At 40.8% G+C, this 19,010-nt stretch overlaps 1 protein-coding gene across 1 annotated transcript in view; it reads right to left on the bottom strand.

Annotated features, from left to right (window-relative positions):
* Nucleotides 1–19,010, bottom strand: part of DCAF5 (DDB1 and CUL4 associated factor 5) — a 73,706-nt gene that overhangs the window by 9,324 nt on the left and 45,372 nt on the right. Inside the window, exon 7 of the mRNA XM_009279288.1 lies at nucleotides 10,737–10,803. Within this exon, the coding sequence (XP_009277563.1) occupies nucleotides 10,737–10,803 (67 nt within the window). The remainder of the gene's footprint in view (nucleotides 1–10,736; nucleotides 10,804–19,010) is intronic.

The following is a 19,010-nucleotide window of genomic DNA, read 5'->3' as shown; positions in this document are numbered from 1 at the left end:
AGGCCTGAGTTACTACATTACAGCTGGACTTAGGATAGCCTTCCCTAGGCCGGGATCTATAGTAACTTGTATTTCTGTGAATCAAGCTTGAAGAAGGACCTGAAATAACACATCTGACCAGTGGGTTATATCATTCTTTGTCACAAGGCAGGGAATTAGCTGAAGTGCTTTTGTGCTAATGGTAAAACTCAAACCAGAAGTCAGACAACTTTTCTGCTTGGTCATTGACTCTTATTAGGTCTATACACCAAAGCAAGAAACTGTCACACAGTAATTTTTTATATTCATAGATTCGCACAATTAAAACAATACATTTGTTAGAAAGTACACCTGTGTATCTGAATAAACAAGTATCAATCAACATGCTATGATTAACATCTTCAGTGAAAGAAACCAAAACTTTTAAAAGAGGGGAAGTAATAACTGAAAACCACTTCAGAGGAAAACAATCTTGCTACTTACAACTCAAAGGTCATAAGCACACCTGAGCACACCTTACAGAAAGTTAAAATAATTTCATTAGCTTCTGTGCTACTTATAGTCGTCTTAACACTAAACAAGTAAACTTTATGTTCTTCTTGCTGAAGATGTTTGCTATCCTCCTTTGTCCGCAACAGGAGCTCTTTCAGCTGAAATAGCTTCTGGTTTGAGCCCTAAGCCCAGTGTTGAACAACTTGTCTTCTAAAACAGAGTCAGAGCTCTCTTGCAATACATATTTCCTAAAGAAAAACTGGCATTAACACTGAAGAGTAGCAAGATAGATGGGTCAAAAAAAAAAAAAAAGAAGAAGAAGAAGAAGGAGGAAAAAAAAAAGGCATTCCCGTATCACCTTCCACTTGTTAGGTTACATAAATGATAAAGAACTGCAGCTAGTGAGCTTGTGTTCAGCCCCTCTCCTCTTAGAAAAAGTATTCCATCCCTTCCACTCATTATAACTACACTCTGAAGACCAGACTGATGTGTACATGGTGTACAAACCATGATAAAGATTCAGAAATGAGGAGTCATCCAACCCTAAAAATCCGCAGACAGATCTTTTTACTACTTCTGGAAAGTGTTCTGTTTGCACAAATCAAATTTTGCAGACCAAACGGCAGTCTCATGGCAATTTGGGATAGAAAGATAACTTGCCTGAAGAAGGGAAAAGAGATGGTGAGTAACTCTAAGGACTAAAAAGCACAGCCATTTTAGAGACTTTATGTATAAAATGAAGGCTCATTTAAAATTAAAAAAACTTGAAAGGGAGACTATCACTCCAGTTAACTTCCACATATATTCACTGAAACTGCACTGAGACTGAGCTCCCTGGAACAGTTCCTTTATTTGGGCACACTTGTATTTTCTGTAAAGGTTCAGAGATAAGTTCTGCCTTTAGCCATTGCAGCAAGGTTTCACCAGTGTAAGCGAAGTTGACTGAGAAGTAACTGATTGGAGAGCAAGTTCATTGAATGCCAAATTGGGCTCTTTTGATTTTCTTTTCCATTTTATGAGATTCCTCATTCTGCTCACCCTGCTAGACATTCATGACCACATTTATGGCTGATGGCAAGTTGCCCTACTCCCATAACATTCCTTCCAGCCAAATCACAGTTGTCAATCCAATTGCATCTATCAAGCCAACGGTAGATGGTTACATCAAGTCCAGTTCTCAACGCATTTATCTTGACCTAGCAGACAAATGTTCCAGGAAAGAGAACCTCAGAAATGAAGAGACAATTTGCTTAGGAAATGTTTCCAAGTCTGTAAGTAATGACTATTACAAGTTTTAACTATCCATGGACTCTAAGCTGCCTGAATTCAGTACAAAACAAGAAATATGCCCTACAAAACACTTACAAAAGAGTCAGAAGTTAGAGAGACAATGAGCAAAGAAAAAATTATAATGGAGATGAAATACAAATTTAGGGCACCAATATCTTGGGCTGCATTTCCAAGTCAGTCATTGGCCTCTTGTGGGACTGTCAGCAGTGTGAGTTAACCCATTATTATTTTCCTAGTAAAACAGTGATAACAGTTATTTAATGCCAGAACTGTGTTCTGGCATTAAATTTAAAATGTTTATCAACACACTAAGAGCACTGGATGACAAGTGCACAGCATGCCATGTCTAGAACACAGCTCTCCCTAGGCTGTAGTCAAATTCAGACAGTGTCTGAAGCCCAGAAAGCCAATCATATCCTGGGCTGCATAAAAAACAGCATGGCTAGCAGGTCGAGGGAGGTGATTCTCCCCCTCTACTCCACTCTCATGAGACCCCACCTGGAGTACTGCATCCAGCTCTGGGGTCCCCAGCACAAGAAAGACATGGACATGCTAGAGTGAATCCACAGGAGGGCCACAAAAATGATCAGAGGAATGGAACACCTCTCCTATGAGGAAAAGCGGAGAGAGTTGGGGTTGTTCAGCCTGGACAAGAGCGGGCCCTGGGGAGACCTTATTGCAGACTTTCAATAAAGGGAGCTTACAGGAAAGACAGAGACTTTTTACTAAGGCTGTGACAGGAGAATGGGCAACAGTTTTAAGCTGAAAGAGCGTAGATTTAGACTGCATATAAGGAAGACATTTTTTACAATGAGGGTGGTGAGGCACTGGAACAGGTTGCCCAGAGAAGGTGTGGATGCCCCATCCCTGGAAGTGTTCAAGGCCAGGCTGGATGGGGCTTTGAGCAACCTGGTCTAGCGGAAGATGTCCCTGCCCTTGGCAGGGGGGTTGGAACTAGATGATCTTTAAGGTCCCTTCCCACCCAAACCATTCTATGGTTCTATGCAGGAACTCCAAAGCTTTCTGCTTTAATTTTGTTCCTTAAATTCCTTTTAAGCTGTTAATAGTAAAACCAGAGGAAGCATAGTACTAGAACATACTTCACTCCTCTTAGAGTGAATGTGAACTTCCCTACAGAGCCCCTTAAAACAACTAACTGCCCAATTACAGGAAAAGTCCCCTAGGAGCAGATTACTGCAATCACAAAGCTTAGCAGTCAGCTTTTTCCAGTTGTATGAGAGGTTTTAATCATTTAAACCAAAAAGTATTGACTCCAGCAATACTCTGATAATCTTTGTGTCAAATATAATAGACTGCCCCAGAACGTCATTTTCGGACAACCCCTTGCCTGATGCAATTTTAGTCTATCACCTCCTATGCACTTAAGCGATGTCTCTAAGTGTTTAATGCAGAGCCGTCTTCTACATCCTTGTCCTGACAGTGGTCCCTTTGCTTTATAGTAGCCCAGCAAAGTTGGTATCATATTACATGAGTATCTGCATGGCAGACGTTTGCTTGTGTCCAGACTTGTCTGGAATCCCCCTGGTCTCTCAGCAGAGGCTTAGCTGCAGCCATACAGCTTCTAGCCATCTCACAGTGTGAGTTAAGTTTGCTCATGTCTACTGGCAAAAAAAAAAGTGCATCTGTACATTAAGTGGAGGTTGGCCATAAACTGCTCAAATTCCTGAGGCCATCTTCCTTTTTTGCATGTAATAATTTCTATTTCTTTTTGCTGTCTTCACTTGAACTAGTATTTTTATTTGTATTGTTTCACCAGAATTGACCTCTGCTATTCCAACAAAACTCAAATTTTGCCTTTGAGGTTTGGGGGTTTTTTTAGGGGATGGGGGGGTTGTTCGTTTGCTTTTGAATTTAGTGGCATGCACAGGTCCTGCAACTGGTTTAGCATGGCAGCTTTTATGTTCTTAGATAGTTACCACGTGTACAAGCAGTGTTTATACAGAAGCCATTAGCTTACATATATGTTATTAATAATATGAAAAAAAAAGTCTTAAAGTCTTCGGAGGCTGATTATGCCGATTTTAGAAGGTTTCTAACTTTCTAACCTCTAATGACTGGAGGGAGGGGATGGAGATATACTAGCTGGTTTTGCAATACTTTCCAAAAATTGCTATGCTTAAAGACAGTTCTGAGTAGTGTTTTAGTGTTCTAGCTGGCTGGTCGATGTTTTTTTGGTCTGCTTTTATTTGATACACAAAGTGAAATGTCAAGAAAATCCCTCTTCCTCTACACCCTGCAAATAAGTGCTCCAAAGAGGAGCAATACAAAGTCTTAAACAATTATTTAAATAATATCCTACTATGATATCTGACCAGCTGGAAGAAATAACTTATAAAAGGCTAAATCTGAAGTGCACATTTTAATACAGATTTCCTCTACACACATTTGACAAGAATACCATGGCAACACAAGGCATATCTACAGGCTCTGATACAGACAGAAGGAAGGAATAATACAATTCTTTGAAGTAGTAGATGTCTAAGTTGCCAAAGTGATTACTTCTTGGTTTGCTTTATTAGTTTATGTTTTAAATATTATGCTAATGAAACCCTTGTTAATTATGCAGTTTTGTAACTATTTATGCAAATGAGTTGACATTTCATATATTGAGAACAGGCTGGATGCTACATACCAACACATTTTAAAGAACACTAGTAAATCATAATGAAAGAGAGTGAGATATTTGGACAGCAATCTGACTTCCCATGCACAAGTTCCACAACACGTAGCAGTGTTTACAAAAAAAAAAAACAAACCACAGAAGAATGAATTATTTGAAGGGTAAGGAAAAAAGGGAAGTGATAGATTATTAGGAAAAGTGCCCTAGTGCAGAAATCCTGTAAGAATGTAGAACAGTCTCTAAACTAAGGGAAGCTGCATTGTTCCAAACATTTAAAAAACTGTCAAAGCGCCACAGAACTTGCTGGGATAAGGAACAATCCTCCACTGGCTCTGTAACAGAGGAATTAAATGACCTCATTAAGAAGAAGTCCTTTCTATCTAGGATACTGAAAAAGAAGTCCCACTGGTTGTTCATATAAGGTAGAAAGACATTCCACAGACTAAAGCATAACTTCATACAAGCCTCGTGAATTACTCAAAGTGCTGAAAACTCCTGAGAAGAACCAGATATTTGCAGCTGCTGCCAGTGTGCCACAGCATACCATTCCACTGTAGTACTTGGCACTACAGTAGAAAGCTCGTTTAAAATTAATTTAGTTTTCATTAATAATAATCCGGGACACATTTAGACCGTAGGCCACTGCCCTGCATTTGAATCCTATGAGGTCATGATGCGCTAACGGAAGAGAGATACCATAGTTTGGAAAGCAAATGCACAGCACAATACAAGCAAATATGCATAGCATACAGGGCCTCTGCCTTCAGTGCAGCAGATTATATTTAGACTCCTTAGAAAGCCTCTCTCTGGTCACTCACACACCTGTATTTGTTTCATACAATGCATGCCAGCAGATGGCTTTGCTTCTCAGAGACACGTCTGTAGAGAAGCTAGATTTAAACAAAAGCACTCTTGCCCTGAGAGCACAGGGTCCTGCAGCATCCCTTCTACTGGGATCAGGAATCGATTCCAGCTCTGGCAGTAGCCAGAGCAACTTCAAGGTTTCTCAGCAGCACAGGCAAAACTGACTTTGGTCACATGAAAAATGGGGTGAGAAGAGCAAGGGCTGGCCAAGATCCTTTCTCCTCCTGGCATGGTAAGAGGAGAGAGTCTGGAGGAGGCACCAGGGGACTCTGGCTTAGTACTTCTGCTACTACAAGAGAAAGAGAAAGGGAGTGTCTCCCCCTAAGAAAGCAGCTCTAACTCCATCTGCAGACTGCTTCCTTTGTCACCTTCGAACCCACCCTCCACCTCCCAGGCCAGGTGAAAGGATCAGCGTGGCCTTGCAGAGCTTTAGCGTAAGCACAGGGAGCAGTGGGCTGGCGTCAGCACCTGCCTCAGGCAACCTGCTCTTCCAGTCAATCACCCATTTTGCCTAGCCTATGCCTAGAACCAGCCCCGTGGTGGTCTTGTACCTCTGCAGAGGTTCCAAAAGCCAAAGAAAAAATGCACATTTAAACATCTAAAGAATATGCAGAAAGCTGTAGTGGTAGTGGCTATTTTTGGATGTATATTTTCTCCCTTCTTTTGTTGCTGCTAAATATCTGCCATATCTATCTACACCTTATCTATACCAACCCTCCCACTATTGTTATCACCAGTACAGCTGAACAACAACATGAAAGCTAAGACAAAATTACTATAGAAATAAACTTTCGCATACCCTTTCCACCCTGTCCCCTCTCCTGCTCTGAGAGAGATTGCGCTTTCAGTGTGTTTAACTGCATAGGTCGCAATGGTTTTTACAATGTTATTGGAACCATGCAAATTACCACCACCAACTATGCTTTCTGAACATGAAGGGAATAAAATAAGTGAAATTATCACAAAACTGATAGCTGTTTTTTTTAAAATGGAGGTGTGAAAACTGCTTGCCTGTGCATTTATTTTGTACTAGTAGCTGCAAACACATTCAATACAATAAAGAGAAAGGAGCTTTGATACAATCAGATGGCTAGTTGCTGGGGACTAAGGCTTCTCCAGCCTCTGCCAGTGCTCAGTATTATCTTCAGCTTTCTAGTGCTAAATTAGATATTAAACATGCTAAGGCCGGTGAGAGAAACACTCATGGATGCTGAATCTTCCTCCACTTGGCTACAGCACTACAAAGCACCCAACACTGCCTTGTTTTCTGATAGATGCCATGTAGCCAGGACACTTCCACAGGTTTTTGGTATTACAATCCACATGACACGGAAACCAGACTAAATTTCACTGAATACAAGAACCTCTTCTATACTGCCCCACCACTTACTTGCTGTGATAATCGAACAACTGTTCCATAGCACACTATGGTCAACACCGACCTGAAGGAAGAGACAAACTACAGTCCTAAAAGTAAAACAGTTTAGATCCCAAGACCACGCCTCAGAAAAATCAACTTTTTTAAAAATACAAACCTTCCAGAGCATGCTCCCCATTGGGCTAGATGACTTCCCCCTGCCCCAATGCAACTGGTATGTATATATGCATGTCTGCACATATATAAAAATCTCAGAAATAGCTGAAGACATTAAGAAACACTTAATCATCTATTATTCATCTTCACTTATCAGCCTGGAACTTTGAGAACTTAAACCACAAGCTGTCTCCAATGAGATAACCCTGTTCAAATGTTGTGAAAAGATCTGTTGCTGAATTCTTCAAGCCTAAAGAGGTGTCTGCATTTACAATGACCAACAAGGAGAAAAAAAGGGAAGAAAAATTGCATCAGTTCTGCTGAAGACTGGTGCAATTAGTTTAGTAACTGGACCACAATGACAGGCCCTTTCTTGCTAGCAGTTACAGTCAAAGACAGAATTAAAAAGAGGTTTTGAAATGCAGTTTGCTGTTCTGATTTAGTGAAGTTTTTCAGAAGTCTGGTGACAGCCTGCTCACGTAAACTGAAGGTTCCCCAACTGTCTTCTCAATCACAAATAAATGTCATATCCCTCACATAGCATCTTTGAGCAATATTTCAAAAGCAAGAGACAAGCTCTGAGTTGCAAAGATGATTCAGAGTAGTGGGTGAGGAATGTAAATTCCATTTTGCAAAACATTTGGTCTACTAAGCCCTCTATTACCCCACAAGACATGTCAGGTTCTGTCTTGAACAGGGATTCTTTACCAGCTAAGGGACCGTGTTTATAGGAGTTAGATTTAAATACTGCCTGAAGTGCTTATATGTTAACAGTCTTGCTGGGCAGGTCATGTAGGGCCGATGTCTCTTCTCACTTCTAGCTTGCCTTGGAGTCAAGTAAAAGCTGTGGCAACTCAGGACTGCTTTTCTTCTGCCAGGCTAATGTATTAATTTTGCTAGAAACTCTGCCTCTGAAGAAAACTGGGACATATAAAGAGGAAATTGGCTAACAAATTCACCAAACAATCAGCAATTACTTCTGAAGCACAGTGGAAAGCTGGGTAGTACTTGGATGGAGAAGAAAGTGGGAAAATGAGCAAACTATTCCATCTTCAAGAAAGGACAAAAGGTGGTAAAAAAGCAACCAACCTTCTGCATAGGAAATCCTGGCCTATTCAGAATAATCTAAGATTGTGGAGGGAGACAGCCAATAAAACTCTTCAACAGAATAGCTTCCCAAGCAATTTAGGGAATACCTTTTTTCACAGATCTCCTGCCCCAAAGTAAATCCTGTCTAATAACTGGACCGAACAAAACTACTGGCAGAGTTTCCAGCTGAGGGGGAATGACTCAATGCAACCTACTGGGAGGACACCTATAATTATGATTATTTGCAAAAAAACAGCAGAATTTATTCCATTTTCCTGGCAAAATACCAACACAGGTAACCACATTCCTCCAACTTGAAATACATTTGCAATTGTCTGACTGGTGTGTTCCTTCCCACTTTTCTTCATCTTTTGTGTAGTAATGTTGCTAACCATTAGATAGCTAGTACTTGCTGCACCTGTACTTAAGCAAAATAATCTATTTCAGAGTTGTTGTTAGGGATGCAGCTCTGTAAAAACATTTACGCTTGCAAAAAAGTTGCTATTTACAAATAGCTGATATAATTTAAGGGAGTTGTATCATAAATATTTATAGCAACACAATGTCTGAATTCAACCGGAAGGTAGAAATCGGTTAGAGAGATATTTTTATTTAAAATACCAACCAACAGTACAGGACATTACATCATCCTGTCTAGTTTGTACAATATTTTAAATGAAAGACCACATTCCACCCCCTCAGATCGCAGACCCAAAGACACTCCTATTTTAAGCTAGAACATGAGAACAAGGAGTTTTGCATTGAAGCAGAAGCTTTCCAAGGTCTCCACATCCCTACAGCAAGACACTTTCTCCAAGAAGGAAGCAGAGCAACCTCTCTAGCTGAACAATTATTCAAACCACAGGATGAGATTTAAGAAAGGATGTTTCACCACCTTCAAAACAGGCAGAACCCTTCAAGAAGAGCTGAATGAAGAAAAGAAGAGCTTCAATAAGCCTATCACAGGTGATTTGGATGGCCAGTGAGTTATTTGCCACAGAAACTGAACCTTTAGGTCTAACAAAACAAACCTCACGAGTTTTGCTAAAATGTTTCAGTAAGAGAACTGCCCAAGTTACAAGAGACTAAAGACATACCCGTTCCTACTGCAGGATCTTCTGATCCCATTAAGCAACCACTGAGGGCAACTGACATTAAGTAATTAATTTTGTAACTGAAATGTTGCAAGTTTACTGACATCCTTCCTCAAGTTACAAGAACCAGAAACAAGAAAGCTGACCAAAACACCTATGACATTGTTTTGTGGTAATTCTAGCTATCGCTCTTTGTGCAAAGGTCCCAGATAAAAAGTTTGTCATCTGCAGCTGCCTGGGAAAAGTTTTCAAGAGCATCACAGCCAGATAAACACAAAACCCCAAATCCAGAATTTACAAATGGAGTCAGGACAAATATAGTAACATGCATAAAATGTAATTCTACAGTCCACACATAAAAACTTACAGATCAATAACTAATTTAAATGTATGTAACCTTCGTTTTAACTAAGAGGAAATTCCATAAGTAGTACTAAAACAGTGTCAAATGTAAAAGGAAATCATACAAATTAAGAAGAAACCAGGGAGAAGTCTCTATAAACCCTACACAAAGATAGAAGGCCAAGGTACTGGTATATTTAGCAGGACCATCTTCAGGACTTCTGGACTGCAGCATCAAATGTTGGTTAAATAAGCAATCCACAATTAGAATGGCATTTTCCTCAAAACCCTGCCGTTAACCAAACCTTTTAGAGGCTAGTCATCCTCTCAGCTGTGGATTGCACAGCTGTGATTAACAGCCTTTGAAAATGAAACAAAATATTTTCATTTTACCTCTAACGCAGCTTGTAATTTGCTCTCACTATTGCTAAAGCACCTGAGACCACAGGATAGCACTCAGTTTTACTTAATACCACTAAAATGTACAGTTTAAACTGTCAGAGCCATTAAAAATAGAAATGGTAGTACATTTCCTAAAGTCTTGAGTCTTTCAATCAAGATTCAACACCCTTCTAAAAGAGCACAGTGATTTGTTTCAACAGGAGATATGTTGACTTACGGCTCAGAGTGTCGTGTTGCCAAACCCTACACAATACTAGACGATATCAAATTAGGCACTGACCAACTGTGGCATCTACAACACTACTGTTACATCCCACACACGTTGCTGCTTTTCTTTACTCTTAACGCCCCTCTCCTATACTTTCACACAGAGTTGAGCTAGTGCTATTTGCTTAGCATGTCTACGCCAGCATGGGAAAGGGTCAGAAGTGAGTCAAAAGTGGTTGTTTCCACCAGCTGATAGTGCTCCTCCACCCAGAAAGTAAGAGCATAACTGCTCTGCATTAGAAATCAGTGGGAGGGTTTTGGTGTAAGAGGAAAGAAAGAGGGGAAGAGAGGCCAATGCACTGGAGCTGTAAGGAGCAGCCTGTGAACCCAGCACCATTTTATGCTGCAAGCTTCATTATGAGATTAAATTTCTTAGTAACAGATCCTAAGTTCTTCAGTGAACTCAGATCAGCTTAGAAGCAGCAGAGTTGGTAGACAAGAGGGAGGAAGGACACACCCTGCTCTAGCCACAGCTCTTTCTCTTCATCAGCTCATCTAGAAGATTTAAATGATCATTAAATGAGAAGAGAAATAAAAAGAAAATCAGTACGATAAAAGATTCAAATGGCATCGGCCATTGTTATCCAGAGACTGGATTAGGCATTTGTAAACTCTCCTCATCCAGCTTTCATCAGAATTACTCTAGATTCAGAGGCTGAGTGAGAACAGCAATTTTTCAAAAAAACAAACAGGTATTTGTCAGACACCTCCCCCCCACAGATTCCAAAACAACAAAACTTACCTGCTTCTGGATCTGGAGGAATCCTCCACATATACAAATTGAAGTCATCAGAGCCCGAAAGGATATACTGTTAGGAATAAAAATAAAAGCAGTTTACCACAAAGTATCACCCGAATTATGTCATTTTATTGTCGATCTAGTTTCTCCAAACTAAAAATGAGAAAAAAGATAATTTGTATCATTCTTTGCACCTCGCTGATGAACTTACCCTTAAATGGGGATGAGGTACGAGCACAAAAATGTTGCATGCATATAAAAAGACAAAAATTCAAAAGCATGCTTCATGTATCTAATGCCTACTGCCCAAAGTGTATGTTTTCTTTGCTAAATAAGGCTACGGATTTTGGTTGGCTTTAATACAATCGTGTCTAGATCAAACTCTCACATCTTGCAGCCCGCAACTCTTGTCTTTTTTCAACGTCAAAGTCTTTCATCCTTTTTTCTCAACTCCTGAACTACCAAGGAAAACTCCATCAAACACATACCTAAGAAGAGAGCTAGCATGTCTATTACTCACAAGCACGTCTGGCTCATCAGTCTACTAAGACCATCAAAAGTCAGTCACTGAGGATAATCTTGAACACAGAACAAAACCAAAGCTAAACATTCACTGTCAGCAAGTCTCAAGCAGTTTAAAAAAAATACATTTATCATACTGTTCATTTTTTTCCTGGTTATAGTTACTCTGAAGAGATGGAAGGCTGCCCTTTTTCAACAGTGCATGAATGATAAGCAACCTCTTTATTGTACAGAAGTTTAGGCAATATGCAATTTGAAGTAGCTCAATATACTACAAACATGCACTGGAATGACAGGTGACATTTGACATGGTAAAAAGCTTACGCCTCTCAGTTACAAGAGGCCGCAAACTGTGCCTTGTTCCAAATATCTCTTCTCCAATAAACTGTACTCCGTGTCATTTATTTCTCTCCAGAATTAGAGATGAGATGACATGTAGTGGAACCAAGGGCAGATTCCAATTCCAGTTATACTCATGTAGACAGTGCAAATCTCTAGCCCTCAACTGACTTGAGGCTTCTGCTTAATCAATACAGTCAAGAAGTTGGGTTTTTCATTTTATTATTATTAGGGTAGAGGGAAGGGAGAAAAAGAAAGAAATGGAGCAAGTTTGTCCCTTTTCTAACCTTTGATAGGAGACAAAGTCTGTTTTGTTTGGCTCAAATATAACTGGTTTGTGTCTTTCAGTCTCCAGGGATACATAAACTCATCAGGCAAAGTAACACCAAGCAGTGAGGAGACAAGTCCTGGAATAACACAGTACTGAGAAGCAAATAAACAAAAAATATACACTAACATGGAGAAAACTGCTATAAATTTGCACATATTCTGTTTGCAATGCTAATTACGTTCATGCAGTGTTTGGATGTTCCAGCCACAAAAATGTAATAACCAACCACTAAAATCCCTTCTCTAGTTTCCTACTGTCACAATCCAACCATTCTTTTTTCTCTTATTTTTAAGGACGTAGGATGTGAGTAAGCACTTATGAATGCAATTCTGCTCATTTTCTGACAGATAAGAAGAACTGATCAAACAAAAGTTCCTTTACAAACTTGTGCACACTAGTTCTGCATCACTCATAGACCCATCCTTTCCAAGCCAGAAAGTTATTTCTACAAGCCGACATGTTCAAGCACTTAGGCAGCTTACCTCTGCCAAACTGACCTGACGGTGCCAGGAACATGTGCTTTTCTTTCATTTGACTGCTCATAAATGTTAGCCCACAACAGGCTGAGCCACTGTGCCAAGACTACACAGATCAGGGCTCATACAGGCAACCTCCCAGGAATCAGAAAGAAAGCACCTCTAGTGTGTTTCGTTACACAAGAAATGCTACATGAAAAAATAAGTCTTGTTTAAAGTTATAAAGGTGTTGTCAGTTGTTAGTACTTATTATCAAATTGTGTGGTTGAAGCAGCAACTGGTTTGCCCAGGACATGTGGAGAAAAACGGAGACTTCTAAAACAGCTAGAAAGCTCAGTATCTTGAATTTATGACCATAATGCCATGGGTTTTTTTTAAAACCAAACAAGCTCTAACAACTCCTCAATATAAGAGTCATTTAGCACTTTACATCATAAATCAAACAAACCTACCAACAATGACAGGCCCCAAAGTGACAGATTTCAGATATCCTGCACCAGGTACACAATACAGAAAAAACACATTACGTACGTGCAAGGAACGAAGTGCCTGTGAGACTCTTCAAATCAGCTTCCAAACTGATTTGCAGAGGAACACACTGTATCCTGTAAGACTCAATGGCCAATTCTCTAGGAAATCTGGCATATCATTGCCCACCAAACAAGAACATACTACCTGCAGAGACCACTGATCCGAGTATACTCTGTCTTGCTTTGGACACAGCAAAATTTAGAGTCCCCTTGCAGTGATCTGGACTAATGGCAATTTGATTGCACTATCAGGAGTGTAACCAGGAGGTCAAGACAAGTGATTATTCCCTTTACCTGGCACTTTTGAGGCCACACCTGGAGTATTGTGTCCAGTTTGGGTCCCCCGAAACAAGAGTGACACTAATGAATCGGACAGAGAGTGGAGGAGGGCTGCTGGGGCTGAAGGCATGTGACCTGCGAGGAAAAGCTAAGGGAACTGGCCTTATTTAGCCAGAAGAGAAAGTGAAGGGACAGAGTGGACCTCAACAGTCTCCCACTGTCTGAAGGAATATAGAGCAGCTGAAGACAGACTCTTCTCAGAGGCATGCAGTAGATGCTCAGGAAGCAACAGTCACAAGTCACAGCAAGGGAAATTCCAGCTGAGCACAAAGAAACAGCATGTTCAGGAGGAGTGTAACAAACACTGCAACTTGGCCCCAGAAAGGCAGTGGAATCTCCACCCTGCCAAATGCAAAATTTACCTGGACAATTCCCTGAGCAATTTTATCTGACTTTGAAGATGCTCTAAGCAGCTTAAGTCAGATGACCTCCAGAGCTCTCTTCTGATCCAATTTTTCAAAGATTACCAAAGTAAAAAGGGAAAAAATTGTCTTGGTGGATTGGGGTTGATTTTGGGTTGGGGAACGGGAAGGGGGGAGAGTTGGGCAGTGTCAGGAAAATGCCCATCTGAAACCTTTACACTCCATGACACACCACAGCTTCATGAAAACTCCAATGGGAAGACAAACTTAGGCCACACAGACAGAGGCATAAGCTGCAGTTCAGCACATGGACTTGCATAAATTCAGGTGGTCACATTTGGGGAATTTAAAGAAAGAAATTGTCCAAGTATCTTAAAGTAGTTCACAGAATCGTAGAATGGCTGAGGCTGGAAGGGACCTCCAGAGGTCATCAGGTCCAACCACCCTGCTCAAGCAGGGTCACCTAGAGTCGACTGCCCAGGACCATGTCCAGACGGCTTTTGAATATCTCCAATGGCAGAGATATTCAATCCAACTATCTCCAATTGAGATAGTTCCTACCTACTTAAAAGCACCATGAAGTCCTTCACTTCATTACCATTTTCTAGCCTAATGACATTTGCACCAATCAAATACACTTGGCCGAAGTATTCTGGAGTGAATCAAGGGAAAATAAGTAGGAACAAATAAAGCATCTGTGTTGCAATTTATGTCTAGTCACAGAACAAAGCTCAGCTCAGGATCTGAGCTGTTCTGAAGAAGTGCTTACAGGTTTAATCTTGCAACTGAGACAGCCATCAGTAAGTGCCAAAAGCATTAATTGATAAAGTCATCTACACAAGTTTGATGTTGTAAGCGATGGGCTGCAAGTTGCGGACTTTTTATATAAATTTAATTCGATAGTTAGCTCTGCCAATAATTATCAGAAATAGATCATATTCCACAAAATATCCAACTATTTGGTATCTCTGCCATTCCACTGCCGCCACGGTAGCAGCCAGCATTGTTTTCCACTCTTTCCCTGTTAGGATACCTCTGTAGGATACATGTTTTCCTGCTGTTCTCACAATATAGAATTGAATCCCCAAATGCATTCCTTTTATCCTTTTCTGTAAGACCAGGTGATAGGGGTCTGAGAAGTAGAACATGGCTTTTCAGACAAAGACCAAGAGACTGCCAGAAGCACAACTTCATGACTGCAGCTATTGCAAGAAAGATGTGCCAGCTGAAGCTTCAAGAGCAGACACCCAAGCTGATAAAGCCAGAAACACGCCTTTTCCATGACATTTGAAAAAGAAACTCAATTCCAGTCAGTACACTCTGCACAAGACAATGGGAACCCAAGGCCTCTGGGGAGCACAGCTGGACTGACATTACTAGGACATTTACATGATCACCTGTGAAAATGTTTCTTTGATGTATTCATTATTAGTATAACAATAAGCCAACAGTTTTCCACACTAGTTGAAAGTTGGAGAATAAGGATTGAGAAAATGCAAGTCAGTCCATATGACTAGAAAATTCAAAGAAATTCAAAGAAATAATTGCTATGAAGTGCACCAAGCCCTAGTTAATAAGGCTGAAATCCTGGGGGAATGGAGTAGACTTTTTGAAAGGAAGGAACAGAAAGAAAAAGGCGGCGTTGGGGTGGAGTAGATGAAAGAACGTCATGCTGCATATGCTTAGACTCCACTTTAATTGCGGCCGAGGATTTTTGGTCCTGAGGGGATGTGCAAAATGTAATTCCTAGCAGAGTACCTTCTACTCACTCACTTTAAGAACAAAAGCCCAGATAATCAAATCACAGAGGCTAGCCAGTGAGAGGCAAAACCACACGCATTCACAGGGACAAATAAATGGCTAAGACAGTGTGCACTCCCCCCCACCAAAGACAAACTCCAAGCAGAACATAACCTCAAGACCAGTGCAGTGCTGAATTCTGAATCAGACCAGACACTGTGCGAGGAGCTCAGATGCTCAGATGTCTGGGGGGAGAGACCAATATTAAAACCACCTGTTTCATTGTCTGCATTTTTGCTGCTGTATCTGACCAGGACTTCGGAAATCAACATTCACAATATTCACATGAACATGAGATTAGACAGAAAAACAGTTGCTAATAATTAATATTGGAGTTTTTTAGAAGGGAAGAATCAGCTTCTATGTCTAGCTGTTAGCAACAATGACAGGAAAAGGCTTCCAGATGACTACAAGCTGCTGATTCAGAAGTTTGCCTTAGAAGGAAGAAAACTCTCAGGCGTGGTTAGAGTCTACTGCTGGAGAAAACACAAATTCCGTCTGAGCTTCAAGTACGCATAAAATGCTTAAAATGAACTATCATCAGGAATCTGGCAGAATTACTTCGGACTAGCGCTCCCCACTTGTTCCACTGTAACTCTTCTCATTTTCCCTCTCCCCAAGGAAATTACAGTAGTTGATATAAATAAATGGAGACCTAATCTGCTGCTGCTATAGTCTCGTAACAGTAGCATTAGCATTGCATTTTGCAGAGTACTACCACTCTGGGGAATTCATTTTTGTTCTTACCACTGCCAGTTTGAAAGCTTTCAAAATCCCACAAGCTACATTTCCTCAGGTGCTACTGAATATGGAGTATTTAAATAAAATTGTATCTAAATCAAGCCTTATTTTACAGTTTCCAACATCCACATTTCCTGTTTCCATAAAATTTCCTCTTACTTATGACCTGTATCAGAGACATTTTTAAGCTTTTGGCCCTAGACAAGTGACCAGTAGACATGGATCATTTTTCCAAAAGTATCAGCAAGTCTTTTGAATGGCCCTAATAATGTAGGGGAGAACAAGAAGACTGTAGGAGAATTTGTCTTAAAACCAAAAAATACCATCACCATATAATTATAAATGGATGAATGAGACCATGGGTAACGGTACAGAGATGATAATCATTTGAAAAGTGATTGCTCCTAAGTTACTAACAGGAAAATCCTTGTTAGAGAGACTCAAAATTCCATGCTGCTGCTTACAGCTTTACTAACAAGTCAGCTCTGAAAGAGACTAGACTTCTTAAATCTCAATCCCCCCTCACTTGAGCATGTCTGTCCTTTCCTCAGAGGGGCCAGTGAAACTTGGGGCAGAAAAGATCAGAGCAGACAGAATTTTTCTCGGGCTTTTAGCAAGCTGTCCCTTAGCTTCTTGAAGTAATGCAAAATCCACACACTGGGGAAGAAGTACAGAGGCATCCAAATTTGAAACAGTTCTGCTGGTGCTTTGCAAAGCTCCTTTAAGAGGCAGGAGGTACAGTCCCTCCATACATTGCCTGTAACATAATAGAACTCATGGATAGGGTGTAGCCTTTTGCTTTTTTTCCTTTGACAACAGATAGAGAATCCGGATTGGTGGCAGTCTGCTAGGCTGAAGTCTTAACTCCTCTTGAGCGTATGAGAAGAGCTCCCTTGCACACCTTGTCTGTGGTGGGATGTGCACTGAGGAAACCACAGTTTGACATGAAGCATCACTGAAGTCTGAAAAACATTGATTATTTGTCCAAAAGAGATTGAAATTCATAGCAATCAGCACTTTAGAGAAGGAATCCATTTACACGAAGAACATAAAAAAATGTGCATTCTTCCAAGGAGGAAAGGTTTCCTAAGGCAACAGGGCTTATGCTATTTTGTTCTTTGTGGCATCTCTCTGTCTCAAAGAACTTAAGCCTAGTGGCCAATTTCAAATTTGATAGAGGACCTGAGGGTTCCAGAATTATGGACTGCCTAGAAATATTCTTTTACAAACAGGCAGCCACACAGAGGAGAGAGAGAGACACCCTGTAAGTAGCCACTGAGAGCAAAAGCAGTACCATGATTACACCCCCCTACTGAACATCAGGAAACCCAGATGGAAACTCATCCCTGAACCCAACAAAATCCCAATGATATCACCACGATCTGCTTCTCATGGAACTATTTCAAAGGGGATAAGAAAACAAGCTATAAATAAATAAAAGCAAAAAGTAAGAAAGGTCACCTCATATACACCTATATATTTGTGCGTGTGCTTGTATGTATATATATATAAAAAAATATCATAACCATCAAGACAGGTCTTGCTATACGTTACTTATTTTGCATGAGAAATGTTTGACAGAACACAAGCAAAATTTTTTTTTATAGCTGCTTCTGGGCCTTTTGTGATGCCAAGACTGCTCTACACATCCTCCTTATAAATGAGACTTCCCCTGCTATTTTCTCCATTTTTAAAAAATGACTGATAGTTAATTTACCCTCTGATCAGAATTTAGTGTTAAGTCTGCATTTCCTGCAGGTAGAAAACCCACAGATTTGTTTTCAAATCATCTTTCTGTTGTTAGAGTACCCACTGACCAGAGTGGAAACAAGGTAAAGACACATCTATGGAGGAGGAAAAGACTTTTTCCCTATTCAAAAAGCAACAAGAAGCAAACAAACAAGGAATCAGCAAGATAACACAGCTTGTTTGAGATGGGCAATACTAGAGGAATAAAAGAAAAAAACCAAGATCTCCCACAGAGCAGAGCACTCCTTTCCTTTCCTTAAACAATTAAGAAATAAACAACAGTCAATTGGTCAAGTATGTCCATCTCTCTGCAATTCCTGATCTTTCTGTCGGGCTGTTACCTTTATGCTGATGAATCTAGGCTTTTAGTATAGAGTTCCCACTAAGTACAGCTTGAAAAGCTGCTCTAATGATCATCTGCTGACCTCCTCAGTAGGTATGGTCCCACCTACATCCCTTGTGCCAACATCAGCGCTCGCTCGTGACACAGCAGTGGTCTGGTTCAGTAGCTAGAACAGTAAAATCCCATACAAATCATAATCAGTCATTCAATGTATTTCTTCTCATTTATGTATTTCAGCCAGCTTCTATAGGGGTCAGGTGGATGCCAGTATAGCCCAAGTAAAGTACAGGACCTCCCCTCTCAGTGGCCTACTGCCTTGTTTGTACCCTCAGACTGCAACCCCAGGCAGAGTGGCTGCCCGTTCTCCTTTTAGAAGCTCTCACTGTTACCAACTAAGAAGTTCCTCTCCCCAAGGCAGTTAACCAGGGTGTAGGGTCAGGAAGACATAAAGAGCAGTCACCTGTGCAGGCTATTGGCGGCCGGTCACGAGCGGTGTTCCCCAGGGCTCGGTACTGGGGCCGGTCTTGTTTAATATCTTTATTGATGATCTGGATGAGGGGATTGAGTGCACCCTCAGTAAGTTTGCAGATGACACCAAGCTGGGCGGGAGTGTTGATCTGCTCGAGGGTAGGAAGGCTCTGCAGAGGGACCTGGACAGGCTGGATCGATGGGCCCAGGCCAACTGTATGAGGTTCAACAAGGACAAGTGCCGGGTCCTGCACTTTGGCCACAACAACCCCATGCA

Source organism: Aptenodytes forsteri, unplaced genomic scaffold (genome assembly GCF_000699145.1).
Source record: "Aptenodytes forsteri isolate BGI_AS27 unplaced genomic scaffold, ASM69914v1 Scaffold3, whole genome shotgun sequence".
Classification (NCBI taxonomy): domain Eukaryota; kingdom Metazoa; phylum Chordata; class Aves; order Sphenisciformes; family Spheniscidae; genus Aptenodytes; species Aptenodytes forsteri.
The sequence above is the reverse complement of the archived record's forward strand: the minus strand, read 5'-3'. Positions and strand labels throughout refer to the sequence as shown.